Genomic DNA, 25,256 nt, shown 5'->3' with positions numbered 1-25,256 from the left:
AATGATTCATTATAAACTTAGTGATGATTTTACCAAACGTCAAGTTGAATTTGATGTGCATACCTTCTTTCAATCAATTTGACTTCATTAGTGTGTTTTGTTCTTAAAATTTTATTTTATTATTCATTTCGTTAGCTTAGTATACAAAGTCCTTTTCAGAAATAACAACGTTCCAAAATCCATAATTTGAAATATTTTTAAATCTGATTCCATATCAGAAAAATTTAATGAATAAACCAATAATTAAAACAAGTATATTATACATATATTTAGTAACATATTTATATTCAATTCCATTTGACTGAGATAATAATTTTGAAATTTTTACAAAATAAAATGGACTTAGCACTTTTGTATATTCATAGGATTTAATATTAACCATTCCTGACTACTAAAAACTACAAATTTTAAAGCTGTATATACTTTATTGGACATTTTATGTTTTCTACATATATATGACGGTTAACCGGTTTAACCGGTTTTTTCGATGTCGGTTAACCGAAAAACCGGTTTTCTAAAAAAGCCCAATTTTCGGTTAACCGATAAACCGGTTTTTTAAAAAGTCGGTTTTTTATAAACACACTACCCTTATAAGGTCAACTTCCGAAAATCACTCACGAATATAAATTATTGATATTTCAAAAGAAAAATGTTTTTGCTCATTTACTTAGTGGGGCTTGACCGACCATACTTTCTTACTGGTTCGTTATAATTTTAGTTATATAAAAAATGATAAAAATGGCAGATGCAGACCGCAGACGGATTAAATTATCTGCTTGACGCATGTTCAGTTGGTACTACACAAGAAGATTCACAACCAGGAAGTTCAGTAGTTGGCGAACGAGCAAAACATCCAGATGACGTCTGTTATGACAATATCGATCACTTTCCAATCTGGTTAGGCAAAAAAGGTGAAAACTATACAAACAGTATGTTTGCTCAAAATACGATCTTCATTTATGCTGCTCAAATGCCAAAAATTGTTTATATGAGTATCATCGAAGAAAGTAAAATATATTTGCCTACTTTTTGTATATTTTTCATTACACTGTGTGTAATTTTTTGAGTCATGGAAATATAACCATATACGAACACCACTACCTGATAATAGACCAAAAAAAAGACCCCAGTATCCTAGTTTAGTCCCAAGTCATGTACTTTTTTTATGGAACCCCAAAGGTTTGGGGCCTCGTTTTCATATCTTCCAAACATTTCGGAATTTTGATTTACTCTCTGAGGCAAAATTTTATTTTAAGGCTGTCTGAATGTATGCTTTAGTTTATAATAATTTAATAGTTTTATAATTTAGCCCAAAACACTTAATTTCTTTAGTTTTATCTTACTAACTTATATTGATGTACCTAAAAGGTGTTAACAATCAATTCTATGATATTCATATGTTCTAGATAGTTGTTTATTGAGATCTTAGGAACATTTCTGTGGTTGATTATTTTCTTGAATTATTTTGCAAAAATGACACCGAAGCCCCAAATCTTTGGGGGCCCAAAGACTTGGGGCAAAACTGGGAGACACTGGTCTTTTTTTTGGTCTTTTATGACGTAGTGGTGTCCGTATATAGTTATTTTTTTCGTGTTGCACTGTATTAGTTTTTCAATAAAATCGAATCATTATTGAAATTGTTTAAATTCAAATGCATATAACTTTTGACTCAGAGCCAGTTTTTGACTTCGTATTTAAATATGAATTATATTTAAGTTCTATTTAAATGCGAAAATGAGTTTCTCAGTGCTTTTTTAAATGATACTTAAATGGCCGACGTTGGTCATTTAAATTCTATTTAAGTTTCATAAACTACCATATGTTTTTGACAGCTGACTTTTGTTGTTTGGTTTTTTTTCACTCTATTGTAGTAAAAAAAAAAAAACAAACAACAGCGTCTTGCTAAAAAAAAGCGTCTTGCAAAAACTACAATTCCGATGCGGGGCAATTGGAGCTTCTTTTGTGCATTTTCCTACCAATAATTTTATTGTTTAATAAACTTTTATTTCTTATTGGGCAAAATGTATCAATTTTTGTTTTGGTTGAACAGCTGTTTTAAGCAAAACTATCGATAAATTTTTGATATTTAGTAGTGCTACCATACTTTTATCTTATTTAAATAAGACAAATTATGTAGCACTGAAAAACTCAAACTGTATTTAAATACAACTTAATTTTAAGTTAAAATTAACTAAATACGTATTTAAATAACAAGTCAAAAACTGGGCATTAGTCATTATTTTTAAATAATTATAGTTTTCTTTGATACAAAATGGAAATAGGATGGTTTTAAAAATGTAAAATTACCGTGGTGTTATACTTTGAGGACCCCTGGGTGCACCTCTGGTGGTCCTTCATTTTTTCTATACCACTGTGTGCTGTCCTAGTGCAAAACACATAGAAATTACTTATGTGTGGAAAACCACACACTAGGGCAAGCAACGCCACTATTTAAATATCACGTTATCAAAAAATATTTTTCAATAAATTAGTGCTCATTCTGTGCCAAAAAGTATAAAAAAGTTTTGTTTTGTGTGGTTTCCCACACATATACTACTTTTATACGTAGACTATTATTCACAAATAAAAATAATTTGCAATTAACTAACTCTCTGTTTATATGTTACATTGGTTACGGAAAATTCTGGTTTTTATGAGATGACGGAAGGTAAAATTTTATTATTTGGTAGCTTTTTTATTGAATAAAATATGATAAATTTTTTATTTTTTTAAATTTAAAAATGAAAGAATCACAAATTCTTGTTCGTCTTGCAATCCAGTTAATGCAAAAACGCAATGAAATATTTAAGAAAGGTCTTAATAAACTAAAAACATTAAAACATATGGCAATGCTTAAAATCTTATTTGCAAATAGGAATTGTTTTCGTGAGTTAGCAATTCGCAAATAAAAAATTAATTCACGGTTTATGCGGTAATTTTTTTTAATTGGAATATTTTTATTTGCGAATAAGCCGTGCGTATAAACGTAGTAATAGTTGAGATGGAGTAATTATTTTTATATGTCAAACTGCTTTTATTTCTATTTTGTTTATTTAAAACATATTTGTGTTTTATATTTTTCTACAAACACCTGTCAAAAGCATATAATATCAACATATTATTTGTTACTTTTTTAATTAAAGTCTTATGTATCTCTTTTCAAATTCTAAAAGCAAACAACTTGACAATCAGGTTTGGCTACAGATAATTTAAAAACTATAAATAGATATTTCATAAATATTAAATTTTTAAAACACATGATGCCTCTCTAAAAACATAACCAAACTGTATAACCAACAGTTGCAAAATAAAGTAGAGTAAATCCCCTTCTTTATTATTCACAATAGCTCAACACCTAGCAAAGTGTTACCACATAAAGTTTATATAACTTTAACCAATAACCTAAATCTCTACTTAAACTACACACCTTTGACACGTGTGACTTGGGTAGAAAATTGGATTATGATTAAAATAGTCTTTTGTTATACTTAATCCTTTTTATGTAGAATATTTGTTTCTCAATTCTATTGTTAACAAAAGGTTACCTTTCAATACTTTGGAAACCTAAAACGGATTTAGGTTACTTTTGCTAAAATGATATCAGAAAAAAAAAATGTAATGATGTTGACTGGGCAGTATTTTTATAGTATGAAGAATATTATTTTAATTTGTTTTAAATGACTTCAAACTAAATTCAAATTAGTATTATTTGAATATTAAAAAATCGTTATAATTTATTTAATAAATAACTTAAGAAAAAGTTTAATATATTTAGGATTATTTATGTTCAATTTTGTAATTATGATCAACAACATTTTTCTAACAGCTATTTATTTGAATTTTCTAAATCATTAAAAAAAATTAACCAGAATTCAATATTGCTCTTAAATTAAACCTTCAACTCTCAGTTACTGTACAAATGATGACAAATTCAAACATTTATGAATTTAACAAAACCCATTAGTATATAAAAGTACATCTAAAAAACCTAAAAATACAACATTATTTTCTTTATTTTCAGATACCAAGATATTTTGAAAATACGCACAACATTGTCACAATTTTCAACATCATTGGGTCCTATTGTTGATGGACATGTCATACCAAATCAACCATACAAAGTAATGGGACAATACACAGAACATTTTAGTCGGTATGTACAAAAATACTAAACGAAATCGAAAAAAAAGAGAAGAAATTTATTTTACTTTTCCGTAATAAGCCAAATGAATTCAACAAAACTAGTTTATACATTTCCTTAGTGCATTCCGAAATTGTATTGTAACATTATTTCAAAACGCAAGTTCTTGCTAAAGCATTTACATAATATATTAGGCTGGCATCAAAATAGTTTTGAGGATGTTTCCAACTAAAACAAAAGTTTAATTTAACAGTTATTGCATAATGTTGCCGAGAATTGTCATGATCGAATATTATGGTTCCATATCTCGCCACATATTCATGGTATTTTTCGGCAAATGATCGCTTCAAACGAATCAGTTGCGTTCGGTACAGGTTCCATGTAATGGTCTGGTCAGATTTAAGCAGTTCATAATAGATAGGACCCTTTTGTTCCCACCAAATACAGAATATTACCTTAGCTCCTTATTGAAATGGATTAATTTTCCATCGCAAGTAATGATTCGGTGCAAAAATTTTTTTTTCAAAAAAAAAAAATTTAAAAAACAAATTTTAAAAAATATTTGGTAAAAACTTTTTTTAAAAAAAATTAAAAAAACAATTTAAAAAAAAAATTTGAAAAACAATTAAAAAAAAATTAAATTTTGTTTACCTAAAAATATTTAAAAAAAATTATTTTAAATTATAATTTGGTGAAGGGTATATAATATTCGGCACAGCCGAATATAGCTCTCTTACTTGTTTTAAATTAAAGAAGTAAAGCAAAACTTCCGCATTTGACGGTTTGTTAAAACGATTACTATGGTTTTTTAGATAACAGAGAACAATTTCATACAATTTCAACAATATTAGTACCTTCCTAATATTGACATATACCATGCAATTATCTATTGTTCGTTCAGGAAACCTATTTGTTCAACCTAAAGAAAATTTCGTTATAATTATAGTTTTCTTCAGCCTCATAATGTACCATCTATTAGAAATTATTTCTTTGTGAAAATGTTTTAAAGAAGAAAAGTTTTTTTTTTCGTCAGAATTTCATTTTCGTTTTAGCAGAACAAAAAAACTTTGATTTTCCATTGTTTGCTAAAGAGTAAGAATTTACAAAAACGTCAATTAAATTAATGAAGTATAAACAAAAAAAAAACATTATTCCCATCACTCGTTTTTTTTTTTTTTTTGTCTTATGGATGCTACATGTACTGTAATTAAATACGTAATGATTATGGGTGATTTCGTGATTTTTGTGGAGCTTTGAAAATTTATATAAAAATTAGGAATTTAAAATAGATTTACAATTTACCTAATATGTATGATATTTTGGTAGTGGGTACATTTCTGTGATTTATTCTCATTTAGTTACTGAACAGTATATTGTTAACAACAAAGTTTTTTTTTGTTTCGAAAATGTCGAATTTTATACCAAAGAATAGTGTTTCTTTACTTTTTTAATTTGAAAAAAATGCCGCTGAAGCACACCGATTACTCACCAAATCTTACGATGAATGTGTTCTATCGGTCGGTCAGCCAAAAAAATTCGAAGACAAAGAATTAGAGGAATTACTCCATGAATATCGAGCCCTTAGCGCCAAATTATCGTAAGCGACAAAACACAAATTTTACAGGAGAACGTTTTTTGATTATTTTGAAATTTATACAGAGAATTAAAAATGTTATGATGCGATATAATATAATTTCGTTCAAGCCATATGCTTATTTCTCAAAAATATTTATAACTTTTGACAATTAAAAATTCATGGAATACTTTATTGAAAAATATGACAAAAAAGTTTTTTTTTTATTGAATTTTTGCATAGATACAAATTTTTCGAATTGCAATTAAATTTTTATTTATGAATAGTTTTTAATAAAATTTCACAGATGTGTACATTATTAGTTTTTTGGCTATAATATTCATACCAGAGTCGGGGTTATCGGAACCCTTTTTTAAAATAATTAGGAACATATTAGGCCACCTAAAATTGGTTACTATATTTTGATATCGGATATGCGATTTTAGAATTTTTGCCCTAAAATTTAATTTTACATAAAAAGTAGGTGTTTTTTGAATGGACCTGGTCCCCTCGATAACAACAATTCTTTATTTTTTTTTAATTTGAAATATTTTATGAAAACTTAGCTTTCACAAAGTATATACTCCTTATACATCATTTTTATAAATTTTTTGAGATAACTTAAAAAGAAAAAAGTACTTTTTTCCCAGAAAATTAGCAAACAATCCTCTTTTTAAAATTTCTTAAATTCGAATGCTTATAACTTTGGAGTTAATCATTATTTTTAAACAATTCTTTTTCTATTTGACACATAAATGTGCTGTTAGAAAATCGGAAAATATTTGGACCCGCTGTTATTAAAAAACTGGAGTGCGGTGGGTAAAAATTTTGAAAATTGGATTGTTTTAAAAATATAACATGCCCGAGGTGTCCTAATTTGAGGACCCTTTGTCGCGCCCCTGGTGGGCCCATGAGGTCAAGGTTCAAAACTTAAACTCGACAACACTTTTTCTTTGCGCACGTGAAATTTCATTCGAACCAATCTAACCATTTGGAAGTTACAGATTTATTTCCCTCTTTTTTTTCGATATCACTGTGTATCGCTTACGATAAAATTCGTTTTCTGTAAAATATAAACATTGACTTACGATAAAATCTTACCCGCTATAATTTTTAAGTTATTAACAATTTTGATATTCTGAGAACGCTAAAACATCAGTCGGTCGATAAAATTTTATTTTTTGCAATAAAAAAAAATGTAGAAAATTTCGCTTACGATAATTTGGCGCTAAGGGCTCGATATTGACGTCAAACTCAACAAGATCATGAAAAATCATTGGATCTACTCAAGCATCAATTTCAAACCGCCTGCAAGCAGCAGGAAAATTGGGTATCATACGAATTGAAGTCGAGAGACCTTGGCTGACATATATATTGCCTAGCCGACATGATTCTTGAACGCTATAAAAAAAAAATCAGTTTTCACCGAATCATTACTTGCGACGGAAAATTGATCCCTTACGATAACCGACACCAAGGCCAAATTTCGATGCCGCTGCGGTGAGAGCTAAAGGGTTCTATATATTATGAGCTACTGAAATTTGACCAGACCATCACAGGGAACAATACGCAACTGATTCGTTAGAAGCGAGCATTGGACGAAAAATTTAATATTCCATCATGGCAACGCTAGGCCACATGTTGCAATACCTTACAAAAAACTAAGGAGTGAGATGAAAAACATAGATAAATGTTCCCCGTTTAAAATCTACCACACTTTTGGACACCTTTTTTGAGCTCTTCAATTCTCTTTTAGCAAGAGCTCAATATGTCTCCACTGGCCTTAGCTCCAGGCAGTTTGGAGGATTCGCATCTCTTGATACAAATACCATAATATTGTTCATTTAACACCCAAGACATTTATTACCATAGTGACAGGATACCAAATCAGGCCAAAAATAATGTTTGTAAACATTCCGTGATGTAAATTTCGGTATTAATAGAGTCCTTTGTAACAAATGTTTGGCTTCTTTTGCCGCAACTGCATATTGCTTGCCATACCAAGAATATTCTGGGAAAATTGTCTGATTTTGCATCCCAAACTTTTCTACAACATTACTTCGAATATCAGCAACATAAAGATATTGACCCGGAAGCTGCGAACATTTTTCTATACCATACGGTTCGTCATCCATTACGCAGCAGGTATATTTTTTTATAAAATTTCACTTCAATTTTCAGCAGAGTTCCCCTCAGAAACTTTTTGAGCCTTGTGTGTTTTTATACCCTACACCACCATAGCGAGGAGGGTATAATACGTTTGTGCAGATATTTGTAACGCCCAAAAATATTAGTCTAACACCCAAGTATACCGATCAACAATTTCTGAATTGATTAAACGATGTCCGTCTGTCCGTCTGGGAGGTCTGCTGGCTGTCCATGTAAACCTTTTGCGCAGTTTACAGGTTGCAATTTTATAGATATTTCGATCAAATTTGGTACATGTTATTTTTTTTGGCCCAAGGACCAAGCTTGTTGAAACTGGTTGAAATCGGTCCATTATTTTACCTAGCCCCCATACAAATGTCCTTCTGAAATTGGACTTTATCGGTATATAAATGTTTAATTTATCTCCACAAATTCCGCTCCAAATAAGTTTTATATATACAAAATTCATGTCACCAATTTTTGTTACAATCGGTCCATAATTAGTCATAGCTCCCATATAAACCTGCTTCCGAAAATCACTTTAACGTGCATAAATCGCTTAAAAATGTTGGTATACATTCAACACAGTTAACTTTAATATAAACATAAATCACACAACCTAATTTCATGGTGATCGGTTCATAATTGTTCATAGCTCCCATATAAGGCCCACTTCCGAAAATCACTCAAAGATATAAATTATTGAAATTTTTAAAGAAAAATTTTTTTGCTCTTACTTGTTAAACCTGCATTGGCTTTAACATTTCTTACCAACTTTTGTAGCACCAAGTTGGGTTTTGTTTAAAATTTTTAATACGCTCTTTTTTCTCGTCACTTATTTTAATCTGATAAACAACAAAATGCTTATAATTGAAAAAAAAAAATCAAATATTACTTGGGTTAAAAGTTTTAAGGAAAAACGTGTGTAAAGGTTTTTTGCCTCACTCGCGTTATAGACCTTACCCCGCCCGCCTACTATTTGTTTCGATCGAAGCAGAAAGCTCTCTTTGGTATAAGCTTCGCTTTGGAATGGAGTATCCGATATTGACTTGTTTCGTTCTTGGCCTCAAAAGATGAGAAATTCTTTTGGCTCGGAATCCATATGCTGCCATGCGTTTATTTCTATTTCATTAATAACACATTCATATATTGGTGTCAAATTTCAAACATATGAGCTAGTATTTAATACTAAGTATTATTTTTATATGGAAACGTCCATGCAGTCTTTAAATCAAAAAGAATTTGCAATTATACCAGCAACCTGTCAGTTATATTCTAAGCATTGAAAAAGTAATCAAAATGATTTAGGTAAGACTAACTGTTTTTAAAATGCTCTACAGCACTTCGTCGTATTTTATAAAATGTTATTTAAAAATTTCACAAAAATGTTGCTTAAATTAAATTCAATATTGTTCAAACTATTTGTTCTATACAAATAGTTTTAAAAATGTCTATAAACCTTTAAAGCGTTAGCAACCTCCGGAAGGATTAAACAAATTATACATCTTAGGGTACCTCACACCGAGCAAAACAGACGGAAAGAAAAAATCAAAATGCCTTAAGATTCCTAAGTAAATTGCAACAGCAGAATGGAAAAAAAATAATACAAGTTATAATTAAAAATTAAAAAAAGTAATAATGTTTTAAACCAGCTTTTATTTGTTTAAGACAAGCAGCAAAAAAATAACGTAACAAATACATACAGCGTAACAAATCCAAAACAAATAAACCAAAGTGAAAGAAACTTTTTCTTTTTTTTTATTTCTGTTCAACGCTAAACAATTCCCAAGTAAATTCTACACGTTTAAATAGTAGCAGGGAGAATAAATCAAGAAAAATAAAACAGCAGAGAACAGGGAAATAAAACAAAAAAATCTTTGTAAATTTAAATTAATTAAAATATATGCATGAATGATATTTAGTTAATTTTTCAAGAATCAACAATTTTAGATTATTTAAGCTGATGTAAATGGCGGTGAAACAATTACATTTAACCGTTTAACAAATGTGTACTGGCGTCAAAGTAAACAGTTTAAGATCAAATGAATAAAGATATAATAATAACACATGATAAGCACGACATGCAAACATTCTCTTCAATGAAGACATCTTAATGCATTGATATATGGTATAAATTCTAGAGCGAATTTAATAACAAGAAAGCTTATGAATTTGTTCCTAGATTTATGGAAATTTGCCTGAGTTAAATTTTTAGTAATTTTATTGAAATTCTAAAATATGTACTTTACTAAAAATTAAAATTCCATTTATAAACTAAAATAGTTTTTCCAAGTTATCGCAGTAGGTACTTCCAAAAACTTTTCAGCAAAGCAAAAAACTAATTTTTGTATGTAATGAAAAAGAACTACTTTTATAAAAAAAAAATATGAAAAACCAAAAATAGTATTTTGATGAAATTAGCCTTATTTGTGGAAAATTGTTCCATAGTTTTTGTCAAACATTTTTAAACTCAAAACATTTATGCCATAAAAATGAGTTTTTTATGAAAAATAATTTTATTTTGTGGTATTAGATTTTTTTTGGTAAAAAGAAAATAAAAAAAACTGTGTTATAAAAACCTTGCACAGTGGCACCCGTAGAACAAGTGAGGTTACAAAAATTAAAAATTTCACATGCCCCTAAAAAATATTGATTATAACTATTTTACAGGAAATTGTCCAACAATGTCAAATATGTTAATATTATTACAATCGGAGTTTTGGTTCAGAATATATAGCCCTCCAAAATTTACTGATTTTCAGTGTTCAAAATAACAATAATTTGGTCCGCTTTCAGATACAGTATCTCGAAAACTAGGTCTAGATCTATTTATTAAGAAAATAACAAAAACTTGTATTGTTTGCATTGTGTTTGTCCAGGTAAATCGATATTTACCAACTATGCATTTTTCAATATTTCTATTATTTAATGGAAAATAAAAAAAAAATTCTATATATGCCATGCAAAAATACCCCAGTTGGCTGAAGGTAAAATTTTTAAAAAAGACATGGTTCCAAAAATAGTATACCTTTTTTTACAGATTGTGAGCAATATTTTACAAAAAATTTAAAAATAATTAAAAAAAAAAATTAAAATCTTTCTGGAATATTTTACAAAAAAATTAAAAAAAAAATGTTTAAATCTTTTCTGGAATAATTTTATATCATAAAAGCAAACATAAAAATCAAAAATTTTAAAACAAATATTTTATTTTACTTCCCATAAAATTGAATTTTCCACAAATTTCAACATTGGTAACCCATAAGTAGGCACAAGGGTTTTTAATTTCCCGACATTTTTTGATACCCGGGAATCGGGAAATTTTTTCTACAATCCCGGGTACCTGGCTATTCCCGAAATATATAATGATGCTGAGAATTAGGAATATTATATCCAAATTTCATATAAAAACTTAGTGTTATAATTATTAAATATCAGAACTTCGAATTAATTAATAAAATTTGAGCTTAATTCACTAAAATCTTAAATCTTTCATTCCATAAATCCATTCCTAATATTTAATTTTTTAGATTCATTCCGAAGCCTTTGTTTAAACTGAATTAATTTTAAAGTTAATTAATAACAGAAATTATTCAAACTGTGAATGATTAAATTTTTGTGAAATCAAATCATTTACAAAATAAATTGAAACAAGTAAGAGATCTATATTCGGCACCAAACTATACTTCAAAATAAAAGTTTTAAATATTTTTAAGTAAACAAAATTATTTTTTTTTGCAGTTTTTTAATTTTTTGGAAAAAAAAATTTTTTTTTAATTTTTTTTTTGTTTTTTTAATATTTAGCAAAAAAAACTATTGGTGAAAACAAATCCATATTGTCTATATTAAGATATTAAGATCGAGGTTATCATGGTTTTTTCCTCATATCTCAGCCATTTGTGGACCGGTTTCGCTGATTTTAAATAGCAAACTTCTCGAAAGAATGTCTGACAGAATTATTGAAGATTTGGATCCCGAAGATATCTGGGGTCTTCAGAAAATTGATTTCAACAGACAGAAAGATGGACAGAGAGACAGACGAACATGGCTTAATCGACTCCGCTATCTATAAGGATCCAGAATATATATACTTTATAGGGTCGCAAAATTATATTGTGGAAATTACAAACGGAATGACAAACTTATACATACCCTTCTCACGAAGGTGAAGGGTGTAAAATTTGTGTTAAGCCTTTTTGTACTAGATTTGAATTGAAGACAAATTGAATCATTTAATAAATTTTTGAAGAAGAAATTTAAAGAAATTAAAATGATTCAATATGAAATAAATTCTATAAGTAATGAATTCACTTTTTAAATTTTAATACGAAAAATCCCAAATAAATAATAATAAGCGTTCCGATATATAAGCAAAAAATCGTAAAAAACTTTTCACTGTTTTTTGGTGAAAAAAATAGAGTTCTAACATGTTTTCTATGTATTTTCGTCTGTTTTTAATTCCCGGGATTCCCGAATAAAAATCCCGGGAATCGGTTAGTGAAAAATTTGCAAAATTCCCGAGAAATTTGTACCGGGAATTCCCGGGATAAAGACCCTAGTAGGCATCTAAAATCAATAAAACCCTTTTCAAACACTCATTTCATAGGCTGATTAATTAATTAACATATGCCTTTTAAATTTCTGGTTCAAAAGTTATGATTTTTGAAACGAAAAACTCAAATGGCGCTCTTATATGTATGTCAGTAATGAAGTTCGCAAATAAATGTTATGAGAATCGGCAATGATAATTGCAAATTTTACAAAATTTTCTAAGAAGTTTCTAAGAGAAATTTACAAATGTTGGAAGATTATGTGACAAGTTTTCTTTATTTTATTGTTATATAGAATGACAAATATGAATTGAAAACTCAATTGCTGCCACTGTACTATATCTTGTGTCATTAGTAGGGTATTCGCTCGACTAATAATCGTTCGATTAATCGAATAATTTCTTACGAATAATTATTCGAACAATTTAAAAATGGCCATTTTCGAATAACGAATAATTCGAACAATTTTATGTAGAATAATCGAATAAAACGAATAAATGTTCAAATATATTTAAATTTATTAAATTGCTTAAAATTTTTCATAACTTCAAATTTAAATAAGTAATAAGACTCACAAAAATTGTATTGTTTCTGAAATTCTACAAATAACTAAAGACAAAGGGACTTTCGAACACTGTAGATGAGTGTTCCAATAGCTCCTTCTATAAATGTATAAATATTACTGCAAGAAGTTAGAAATCTAAAAACAAATCTTTCAAAATTTTTAACTTAGGACTTTAACCAATGAAAATAAAAGTTACGGAATAAAATATTTATTATTTAGCTGGCAAAATATTAGAAGAATCGCAACTAATAATCACAATATTAACTTAGATTAAAGAGGAATTGAATGTGATGGAGAGTGTGATTTTGAAACGGTCGTCGAAAGTGATATTGAGGATGACATTTATAATGATTACATTGAAATAGATGAAGGCCATGATCTTAAAATATATGTATGTATATAAGTGATATTATTAACTGCGTACGTAAGTGTTGCAAAATATTTAATAAATCGAATGACAAACAGAAATATTGCAAACTAACGTTTTGTTGCAAGAAAAGCATGGAGTTCTTCTTATATATGATTTTGAATATCGTTGAACATCTTTGTCGAACATGGTAATAAACTTTTTGCGTATTTGTAAATGAGTCAATCATGCGCTGCGTGACTTCAAATTAGCCACATTCACTGACGATATCAAACTTTGATATCAAACTTTGGACTTTGTAATTCCCCAAGATCACTTTATTAAGCAAAGATTCGGCTACGTTGATAGAGCTGGATGTATAATACAATTTGTTATAAATAATTTAGAAATAGTGAATAATTAATTTACTAAAGAATTAGTTACTCAATTTAAAACCGGAATTAATGAACAACATAAAAGAGTTCTAATACGTTTATATTGTATTTGAATTCAGGATCATGTCCAACTATCTCAAATCTGAGTTAATCTGATCAGAATATTTCTGTTGAAAATTTAATGATGGACTTTGTTTTCGAATGCTTTTTAACATTATCAATACTTGAATTGTTAACTTTATTTAACGTTATTTTTTTTTTGTTTTTCTTTAACAATAAAATATTAAAAAACCGACATTAAAACTTCATTCTCTACTTTTTAAAAAAAATTAAATTATTCGAATAATTCGATTAATTTTAAATGTGTGATCGAATTATTCGAACAAGTTAAAATCTCTTATTCGAGTTATTCGTTTTATTCGAACAAGAGAAAAATAATAATAATATTAATAATTTAATATTTGCTTTCGATTAATCTGATTGATTTAAATGAATTTTAGAGACTTTTGTAGCATTTAAACAAGTAAGAGAGCTATATTCGGCTGGGCCAAATCTTCTATACCCTTCACCAAATTATACTTCAAAATAAAAATATTAAATATTTTTATTTAAACAACATTTTTTTTCCAAATTATTTTTTTGGAATTGTTTTTTTTAAATTTTTTTATTGTTTTTTTTAATTTTTTTTTTAATATTTAGCGAAAAAAAAACTTTTGGTGAAAAAAAAATTGTTGTTAAAAAATATTTTTTTCCGATTTTGACCTACAGTCCAACTTACTATGGTCTTATATACGTCGTTGCAGAGCTCTTTGAAATATCTATCATTAGGTATCCATGTTGTCTATATTAATGACTTAGTAATCTAGATATAGGTCAAAAATATTTCAAATCAAGGTTGTTCTGGTTTTTTCCTTATATCTCTGCCATATGTGGACAGATCTTCTCGATTTTAAACATTAACCGAGCCGGAAAAATTCCATATATATTGTTGTATGAATCGAGCATGTAAGTTATTTGGGGGCTTCGGAAAGATGATTTCAACAGACATACAGACGGACATGGCTTGATCGACTCTCCTATCTATAAGGATACAGAAAATATATACTTTATAGGCTCGGAAAATTATATTGTGGAAATTACCCTTCCCACGAAGGTGAAGGGTATAAAAAGATGTTTAGATAATAACCCACTATCAAAAAAGATGAAAGGGGTATATTGATTTGTAAATTCCATTTGTAATACATAGAAATATTCATCGCAGACTCACAAATGTATATGTATATTCTGGGTCTTATAAAATTCGAAGACGATCTAGCTACGTTCGTCCATCTGTCCGTCCGTCTATCTTTCTGTTGAAAACACGATAGGGCGCAAACGAAAGGAACCAGCTGGCTCAAGTATTCCGCAAATACTCTCTCTGTTGTTAAGGATTATTTGATATTGAAAATGGACATTATCGGTCCAAGATTTCATCTAGCCCGGAATGCTGATTGAGCAGTCATAAATAAGTATTGATTATGTGGCAATATGGATAAAATTTTGCACAAAAGTACTCCGAAATTATAATGTAGAGTATGGCGCAAATCGTGAAATTTCATAATTGTCTTATAATAACACTGTCCAACAAATTGAGACTTTTTGATTGGAACAGAACAGCGACCATATAATTCTGAAAGGGCATGTTGAGTAGATAATTTTTCTAGAATAAACTTATAGTCCAGCTGGTCTGAATTCTTTTTACAGTGCGTCAAAGTTTTAATTTTTTGATCGAATGTAGCATTATACTAACTGAAAGAAATGTTGTATGTTAATATCTGAGAAAATTCTTATTGTCAGAGTTATAGTGTGGAATTTTATTGGGATCATTTTTGTGGAAGATCTTAACCCCCTAGCTCCTATATTTAGGGGTCAAATTGACTCCTTTTTCGAGAAAATCGAAAAAAGTGCTTTCAAAAAGGACATTAAGGACATTCTACGAAACTTTTTACCGTAAAAAATATGGCCATTTTTTCATGTTTCAACTTTTGAAGCGTGTAAGTTTTTATAGGAATGAGATAACTGTTAGTATGTTACTTTTATTGTTTTCGAAATTTTATAGCAAATACAGGTAATATTTAAAAAAAAAAAAATTCGAAACTTCGTAGGCCCGCCAAATCTAAAAAACTAAAAAAAGATCGAGCAGAATTAAAAAAAAATAAATAAATAAACCTAAATACCTCTTGAACTAAAAGATATAACTTACATATATTTACATTTATTTTGTAGATCTCCTTATGGACTATTTCACCAACTTTTGTGAGGTTGGGTCCACAACTGATCCTACACGCAGAGAAAAAACATGGTTGTGGTAACCATAAACTAAGAGCAACATATTATGATCAGATTTTTGCTTGTAGTCTAAAACATATTATGATCATTATTAGTATCATAAAATATCATAATATGTTCTGAAATAATCAAATTATGATAAAAATCAATCATAATATGACTCAAAGTCATCATATTTATGACCCAATTAAATCATATTATGATACAATTATATTATGATCCAAAATAATCATATTATTATTAAAATTTATTTTTGGAAATACAAAATTTTAATAGGTTTTAGTTTTAAAGTACTAAATTCACAATTAAAATATTATTGATTTAATCAAATTTATTGTTATTCGCTCTAGGAAAGTTAAAGATAATATACAAATAAAACTATAGAGTGAATGGGAATTACAGACACTCAAAATTTACTTGTAAAAATAACATAGCTTAGACAAACACCAACACTCACAAATGGTGGGAAAACAGACAATTAAAAGTAAACATATTTTGTTTGCATGTTAAATATATTATGACTACATTTATTATTATTTAGTTTTTGTAAACATATTCTGTTAACATCTTAAACATATTATGACTACGCGTATATAAACTTAACATTTAATGGTTGTACATAATAATAATATATTTACCTAATTATCATTATTTAGTTGTTCGAAAAATATAAATATAAACGTTTACAGTAACTATAATATTGTTGAAATTAAATTAAAACAATAATTATATGTTTATGACAACAATATATTGTTACAGAGAACATAGTATAGTTGTCGTAACCATGTCCAACCATGTTTTTTCTCTGCGTGTACCCCCCATATAACTCTTATATCAGAAAAATATTGTATTATCACATATTGATGCTGGGTATACATGATTCGAACATAACACTCTTATTTGTTAAATTTTTAAGAGGTTTATAAACCAAAATTTCCATGCAAAAGTTGTTTTATAAGCATTTGACAAATTTAAAAATTGATTATGAATATGGAGATAAATCTGCAACAGCCTTAAAAATGGTTTATATTAGCTTACAGATATAATGTATATACATACTCAGGCAATAATTGTCAGGTATTTCCGTTTACAATTGTGTAATTATTATCAAAAAAATTAAAATTTTGCAGAAATCCATGAAAAATAAAGCTAAAAACTTACTTATCTGTATCATTATACTCATACGCTTATACACACAATTTACATAACTAGTTGCTGCAATTGAATTCAATAATTTGCCTTTATGCAATTCTGTGCAAGTAGCTTTACTCGTATTCTGTATATTCAAGCTCATGTTCAAATGAACACATTTCATTGATGTTTGTTAAGACCATATTTTTCATTTTCCATTTGTTTTACTAATTTTTTTCTCTGTGTTTGTTTTTTTTGCTTTCTCCCCATTGCAGTTATGATTTATTGTTTGGTATCACTGAATCTGAATCGTATCATTCGTTGGGTGCCTTGGCTTTGGAGGAAGGATTACGTGAAAATGAACGTGATAATTTATTGCGTTTCTATATGCAAAGTCGTTTTGATGTTCGTCCCGATTTAGCATTAGCGGCTACACTAAAAAAGTAAGTTGAACAAAAAGCTATACACACATGATTACTAATAAATATGTATAGAAATATACCATGTAATACTAATACTTAGATTTATACATATGTATTAAGGTGGCGTCTGGATTTTCGATGCTCCAAAGCGCTGATATAATTTTCCGTCATCTAAAAACAATGTTCTTGAAATTTAAGTAAAATAGAATAACGTTTAGAGGTTACATATTTTATTTAAAGTTCGAGTTTTGGATCAAACAATGTTAAAGAATTAAGTAATGAAAAAAATATCTAGTTAAAACCTGTATATTTGCATTTTATTTACCCATTAATGTTTAAATTTAAAACATACAATTTAAAGACATCCATAACCCATTATAAATTGTCACCAAACTAAATCAACGAAATATGATCATATCTCAAATCCCAAATTTTACATTTTCTAAATTTTTTTTAACAAGGGCCAAGTATGGCAAATCCGATATCATGGACAGAAAAAAAGACTATTCAAAAGAAAATTTGGTATAATATTGGGCCAAATATCGACAATTTTTCAAATTCAATAATTCTGAACATCCAATAAATCCCTCTGGCTTCCTTATATGTCCTTTATTAAAAGAAAGTAAACCCATCTAAGTGGGTATTTAATAGGGTATTCATTCGACTAATGATCGTTCGATTAATCGAATAATTTCATACGAATAATTATTCGAACAATTTAAAAATGGCCATTTTTGAATAACGAATAATTAGAACAATTTTATGTCGAATAATCGAACAAAACGAATAAATGTTCATATAATTTAAATTTATTAAATTGCTTAAATTTTTTCATAATTTCAAATTTAAATAAGTAATAATGACTCACAAAAATTGTATTGTTTCTGAAATTTGACAAATAACAAAAGACAAAGCCACTTTCGATCACTGTAGATGAGTGTTCCGATAGCTCCTTCTATAAATATATAAATAATACTGCAAAAAGTTACAATTCTAAAAACAAATCTTTCAAAATTTTTAACTTAGGACTTGAACCAATGAAAATAAAAGGTACGGAATAAAATATTTGTTATTTAGCTGGCGAAATATTATAAGAATAGCAATTAATAATCAAAATATTAACTTAGATTAAAGTGGTGTTGAATGTTATGGAGAATGTGATTTTGAAACGGTTGTCGAAAGTGATATTGAGGATGACATTTATAATGATTACATTGAAATATATGAAGGCCATGATCTTAAAAGATATGTATATAAGTGATGTTAATAACCGCGTACATAAGTGTTGCAAAATATTTAATAAATCGAATGATAAATATTGCAAACTAACGTTTCGTAGCAAGAAAAGCATGGAGTTTGTCTTATACATGATTTTGAACATCGTTGAACATCATTGTCTACCATGGTAATAAACTTTTTGCGTATTTGTAAATGCGTCAATCATGCACTGCCTGACTTCAAATTAGCCACCTTCACTGACAATGATATCAAACTTTGCACAGATTCCCTTTATTGTGTAATTCCCCAAGACCACATTATTAAGCAAAGATTCGGCAACCTTCATAAAGCTTGAGGATATAATACAATTTGTTATAAATAATTTAGAAATAGTGAATAATTAATTTACTAAAGAATTAGTTACTCAATTTAAAACCCGAATTAATGAACGACATATAAAAGATCTTAATACGTTTATATTGTATTTGAATTAAGGATCATGTCCAACTAGCTCAAATTTTTTAAAGCATAACTCCAAAACAGAAACTAAAGGGTTTGCTAGTCAATTGTTTTGTAGATTGTTCGGGAGTTAATCTGGTCAAAATATTTCTGTTGAAAATTTAATAATGGACTTTGTTTTCGAATGTTTTTTAACATTATGAATACTTGATTTGTTAACTTTAACGTTATTTTTTGTTTTTCTTTAACAATAAATTTTAAAAAACCGACATCAAAGCTTCATTCTTTACCTTTTTAAAAAAATTTAAATAATTCGAATAATTCGATTAATTTTAAACGTGTGATCGAATTATTCGAACAAGTTAAAATCTCTTATTCGAATTATTCGTTTTAATCGAACAAGAGAAAAATCGAATAATTCGAATACCCTAGTATTTAAATACCAACTTAACGGTTTCTAAACATAAAATTATAAATTTTATTTTTCGATTAAATATGAGAGATTTTTTGAAGAACATTTTATTATGTTTTTATTGAGTAATAAGAATCTTATTAATTCGTTTTATTCATTCGTGGCAACTTTACCAGAACCACCGCAATGATTTTGAGGAATTTCTGCCATTGCTTCCACGAAACTCTCATTCACTAGTACTTTTATATATAATTGCTTTTTTCCAGTGATTTCTGATAATTTCCAAAGACCTTGAAATTTTAAATTCATACGAAATTGACAACAGAAATATATGGTTAAACTATTTTTGTCAATACTAAAAAAAGATTCCATGAACAAAAATTTCGTACTTTATTTTGCTGTACGAAATTCTTTTACATGGACATGCATCAATTTTTTACAGAATTTTTTTTTTTTTTTTTGTAAATAATTCGAGATCTCGGAAACTATTGATATGAAATTTCACATAGTTGGAGCTGAGCTATTTCAGAGTTGATATAAAGTCGTTGACTTTCCTATTGGTAAGGGGGGCCAGTGCGTGGCCACTCAAAGTTGGTAATCTGGGGTCCCACATTTTTTAAAAATTCACCAAAAATCCATTTATGATCCGAATTAAATTAAAATATAAATAGTCCTTGAGATAATCTACAAAACATGTGTAGGTTATCTCTATTAGTTTAAGAGATATTTAGATTTATTGATTTCTTTTTTTAAATTGTATACGATCTTTTTATAGTTTTTAAGATATTTTATTTAAAACAAATTCTAAATAAAATAAACCCACTTGTTAACAGTTATCTCGTCCTTAAAAAAGATACACTCATCCAAAATTGGAATATATAAAAGGGCCTTATTTTTTTATTTTTCCTAAAAAAGCCCTTATTTTTCTTCTTTTATAGCAAACAATTTTTCTTGTGGACTATATATCATTTTTATTTGTTCCGGAAAGAGAAATTTATACAAAAGCGTGTAAATTAAATTTTGGATCACTTAAGCGGACATTAACCCCCCAGACCAATGCAAACTTGGCCAATTTAAAAACAAGTAAGAAAGTGTGATCGATCAAGCCCGACCATATAATACCCTACACTAAGTAAAAGAGCAAAAACATTTTTCTTTTAAAATTTCAATAATTTATATTTTTGGCAGTTTCAATAGGCTTGGTCGAAAAAATTATATGTACTAAATTTTGTCGAAATATCTTCAAAATTGCGACCTGTATTCTGCGCACAAAGTTTACATGGACAGCCAGCCGACCAGCCAGCCGGCCAGCCAGTCGTTTAATCGACTCAGAAAGTGATTCTAAGTCGATCGGTATACTCTATAGTGGGTGATAGACCAATATTTTTGGGCGTTACAAACATCTGCACAAACGCATTATACCCTCCCCACTATGGTGGTGTAGGGTGGTTTAATACTTTTCTTAAATTACACCGATCGACTCAGAAATAGTATGAATCCATTGAATTCTTTCCGTCCGTCAGTCTGGTTATCCATGCAAATTTGAGCGCAAATTACAGGTCGCAATTTTTAATATTTCGATGGGTGGTGCGCATACGTAACCTCAAATTTTCCATGACTCTGTGCATATCATCCAATTCAGGTCAAGAGAATTTGGTAATCATCGAACTATAGCGCTGGCCGTTGACAGTGATACCTGGCCAACGTCGTTCTTAAAGGAATATGGACCGATGACTGTCTTTTTCGGGATGCCATGGATACTCCTTGATCTCATGTGTATTAGTATCGTCCCAAATTCGACAATTTTGTGTATTTATGTACTCATTTATCCTCACCATAAAAATGGCGCAGCTCGCGGAACTTTGTCCAAACAGAACACGCATATTGATAAAACAAATTTATCATTTGCACATGCTGTTGAACCCTGTAGTATCTGCAACAATATTACCGCTATCACAATATTCGATAGTGTGCAGGGCTGTTAATATGATGGCTGCGGGTTCGATTCACGCTTCATAGTTTATGTTTATTTAAAAAAACTGTTAAAGTTCGGAAGTCTTTATTGAGAGAACTTTTATTTTATATTTTAATAGTTTTTATTATAGATTTATTGATTTGTGAAATACTTTTGACTCCAGATATAAAATTGTTAACAATGTCCTAGAAATTTAAAGTTTCAAACACATAAATTAGCAAACCCAAAGCAACCATCAAACATATAATATAACATAATGTATTTTATAATAAATAATTTATCAAAATTTTGACTAAAAATTTCCGCCAAATCCGTCTATTTTAAATCAGTCCCCATGCTAACCAATAACACAGTGCAACAGTGAAAAAAACACACGATTATGACTATATAGGTTCGACTCTACTACCAAAGTGTAGTAAAACCCTGTACTCAGTTTGTCAATTTTGGTGACCGATTTATTTTTATGGGCCCCCAAAGTTTCTGAAAATCAGTGGGGCCTCTAAAAAAGGTGTCATCAGTTTTTGGTTAACAGCTAATTCACACTTTGTGATACGGCTTAGTGATGACACCTTTTTTAGAGGCCCCACTGATTTTCAGAAATTTGGGGGCCCATAAAAAAAAATCGGTCACCAAAATGGACAAACTGAGTATAGCGTTTTACTACCCTTTGGTAGTAGAGTCGAACCTATACTGTCATGATCTTGTGTTTTCCAAAAGTCTTTATTTGTTGTATAGTGTAATAGTTACGATTGTTAAAGTTTGAGTGTCTAATCCCCATTTACCATTTATTAGAGCCGAAAACAATTTTTGATATTTGTATCAAATCGTTATATATGTTATATTTAAACGAATGATATACAAACATTATTTTAATTTTTAAAGTTAAACTCCAAACTTTGCTCAAATTTTCAGCATTTAATTACCAAATGACGGAGAATAATTTTGGATCTTGGGAACAACAAAAATCGAAAAAGTGAAATGAAAGGACCATCCTAATACATATATATATGTATGATATGAATAAATATTGAAAAAAATATAAGAAGATAGAAATGAAAGCATGCAAATTTATGTTTATGCAAATTGGCTTCATATAAGTAGTATTTTATAACACGCTTGTACACATGTATATACTTACAGACATTCATGTATTTCTATGTATAATACATGTGTATACGCATTATTTACTCATATACTATTATTATGTGCATATATGTATGAATGTAAATAGTTGCACATTCATACCTACATACATAGCCAAACATATTCATGCATTATATAAGAATGCATGTTTATGCATAAATATACTTGCTGGTAATATGTAGCAAGTTTGGGTGTGTAACTGAATGTTTTAAATTTCTCTACATATAGGGAAAGTGTAAAATAGTTTATTATTGTTGTATGTAAGTTACTTAAAAGAATTGAATTATTTTACCAAAGACTTAAATATGATTTCGGGCATGTGGCAGCCAAACCTAGCCACAGGTTAAGTCATGTACGCGGAAGCTGCCGCGGCCACATGCTGCCGCATGACATAGGAAAATTTTATAATTAATAAAGTAAATTGGATGGATATTAAAAACGGTTTTCTCTGCATAATTAGCTATAACCTTTTCCCATCTATCTGGCAACATATGAATTCCAATCCAAATGAACTACTCATATTTTGAGACCAAGATCGAATCAAGGCAATATCGGATACTATGTTCCAAAGTGAAGCGTATCCCAGCGAGAGCGATCTGCTTCGATCAAAACAAATAGTAGTCGGACTGGGCACGGTTTGGACTATAAAGCGGGTGAGGCAATACTTCCCATCCACTTCATTGTAAATACTTTTTAACAGGTATTGCAACACTTGGCCGAGCTTTGTCATGATGGAATATTACGGTTTAATGTCTGGCGGCATACTCTGGACGTTTTTCTAATTAGTATTTTCTAATTCCCTGGTGTGGTTCGATTTTAGCAGCCAATGACTTGCATACTCGCTGCTGTTACACCTCTGATAGATGAGAAGGTCTTCCGTTGAAGGTCTGTAAGGAGACCTTCCGCGTAATGCCTCCCAGAATATCTATATAGCAGCGTTCTTAGGAAAAACATTTCTTGATGAATTCAGCATAAAACATAAAGAATGTAATTTAAAATATCACATGTGAAGTTTTATATACAAGAATCTACTTCACGAGAACTTCACAACATCAAATTTTCTTAAAGGCTACATTTCTTAGAAGATTTTGTTCTTCGTCTGGTTTCTTTACATCACCAGGAAGCATATGGGAATAATTGAATCTTGCAATGCAGTTTTGAGAAAGAGAAGCAAAGGCAGAGTGAAACGAGTATCGGATCATATAGAATCTGTAAAAAGGTCTTTTAGAAGACGTACAAAGTGAAGCCCTAGCAATTTTCCCTGCTGGAATTGAAAGAAACAAATATAAGTGCAATTTTTAAAATGAAAATTGCCGGACAGAAATCTATAGTTTTTATGAATACATTACAGAAATACCTTGACTCTTCAAAAAATCATTGAAAATTCTATTTGAAAATTCCACTCGTTTATACTCCTGACATATTTAACACTGTATCTGTTAACTTGAAATAAATGTATTAGTCATTCTTTACTTACAATGTATGTGCAGAAAAGGGCGTCACATATTTGTAGCCTGTTAAATGCATGTCTGTCCATACACTTTTTGTCTGTCTCCAGCTATTATTTGTCTATGTTTTCACATATATGAGCTTGTCTGTGGAGATGTATAAACATTAGACTGCTTCAGCTTATAATTACTTTTTTGTTATAAAATTTGATTTCGCTAATTTAACTCTCATCTTCACTATTTCTGCTCTTGGGAAACCTCACAAAATTATTTTTTATACAAAACTGTTAAGCGATATTGGTTAATTTTCATGACATATCCTACAGCATAAAGATAGCATAGAAAGGCATTAATTAAAAAATATTTTTTGATATCGAGATATCTGAAAAATGACATACTTAACATGATGTGTGGTTTTCCACATACGTATTTTTTTTGGCGTAAAATGTGCTATTTCTATCAAAATTGTGTAATAAGCATAATCATATCCGATATTTTTGTATAATATATGTTGATGTTAAATTAATTTGGGTTAACATGTTCCAAATATATAAATAAATATATATAAATATATATAATAATATAAATAAATATATTATAAAGTAAGTTTGACTGCAAAATGATGTTGGTAGGACAAAATATGTACAAAACTGTATGTGTGGAAAACAACACACGAGGGTAAAGTTTGTTTGAGGGTGAATTGAGGACTAAATTCGATTTAAGTGAGCGCCCTAATGACTACATATATCTGTGTGTGTTTGTGTAAGTGTTTATGTCATAACAATTTTAGTTATGTTACCGTCGTGTTTTCAAGTCATTTATCATTATTATATATGACAAAAGGATTTGTGACAATTATGTTTATACTCATACATACAACACATAAACTACAAAGTTTACATACAGACATTCTAGTGCTTTTTAACTGAAACTGTAGCAGTTTTAATGTTTAAGCTTATTGCTAATACTCCCCTTAAAGCCAGCTCGTTTATTTCTCTACTT

General features: G+C 28.9%; 1 protein-coding gene across 1 annotated transcript in view; it reads left to right on the top strand.

Annotated features, from left to right (window-relative positions):
* Nucleotides 1–25,256, top strand: part of Nlg1 (Neuroligin 1) — a 234,435-nt gene that overhangs the window by 86,194 nt on the left and 122,985 nt on the right. The window contains exons 5-6 of the mRNA XM_065502699.1: nt 4,022–4,153; nt 17,453–17,620. Coding sequence (XP_065358771.1) covers nt 4,022–4,153; nt 17,453–17,620 — 300 coding nt within the window. The remainder of the gene's footprint in view (nt 1–4,021; nt 4,154–17,452; nt 17,621–25,256) is intronic.

This window comes from Calliphora vicina, chromosome 1 (genome assembly GCF_958450345.1).
Source record: "Calliphora vicina chromosome 1, idCalVici1.1, whole genome shotgun sequence".
Taxonomy (NCBI): Eukaryota; Metazoa; Arthropoda; class Insecta; order Diptera; family Calliphoridae; genus Calliphora; species Calliphora vicina.
This window is presented reverse-complemented; position numbering and strand designations above follow the sequence as displayed.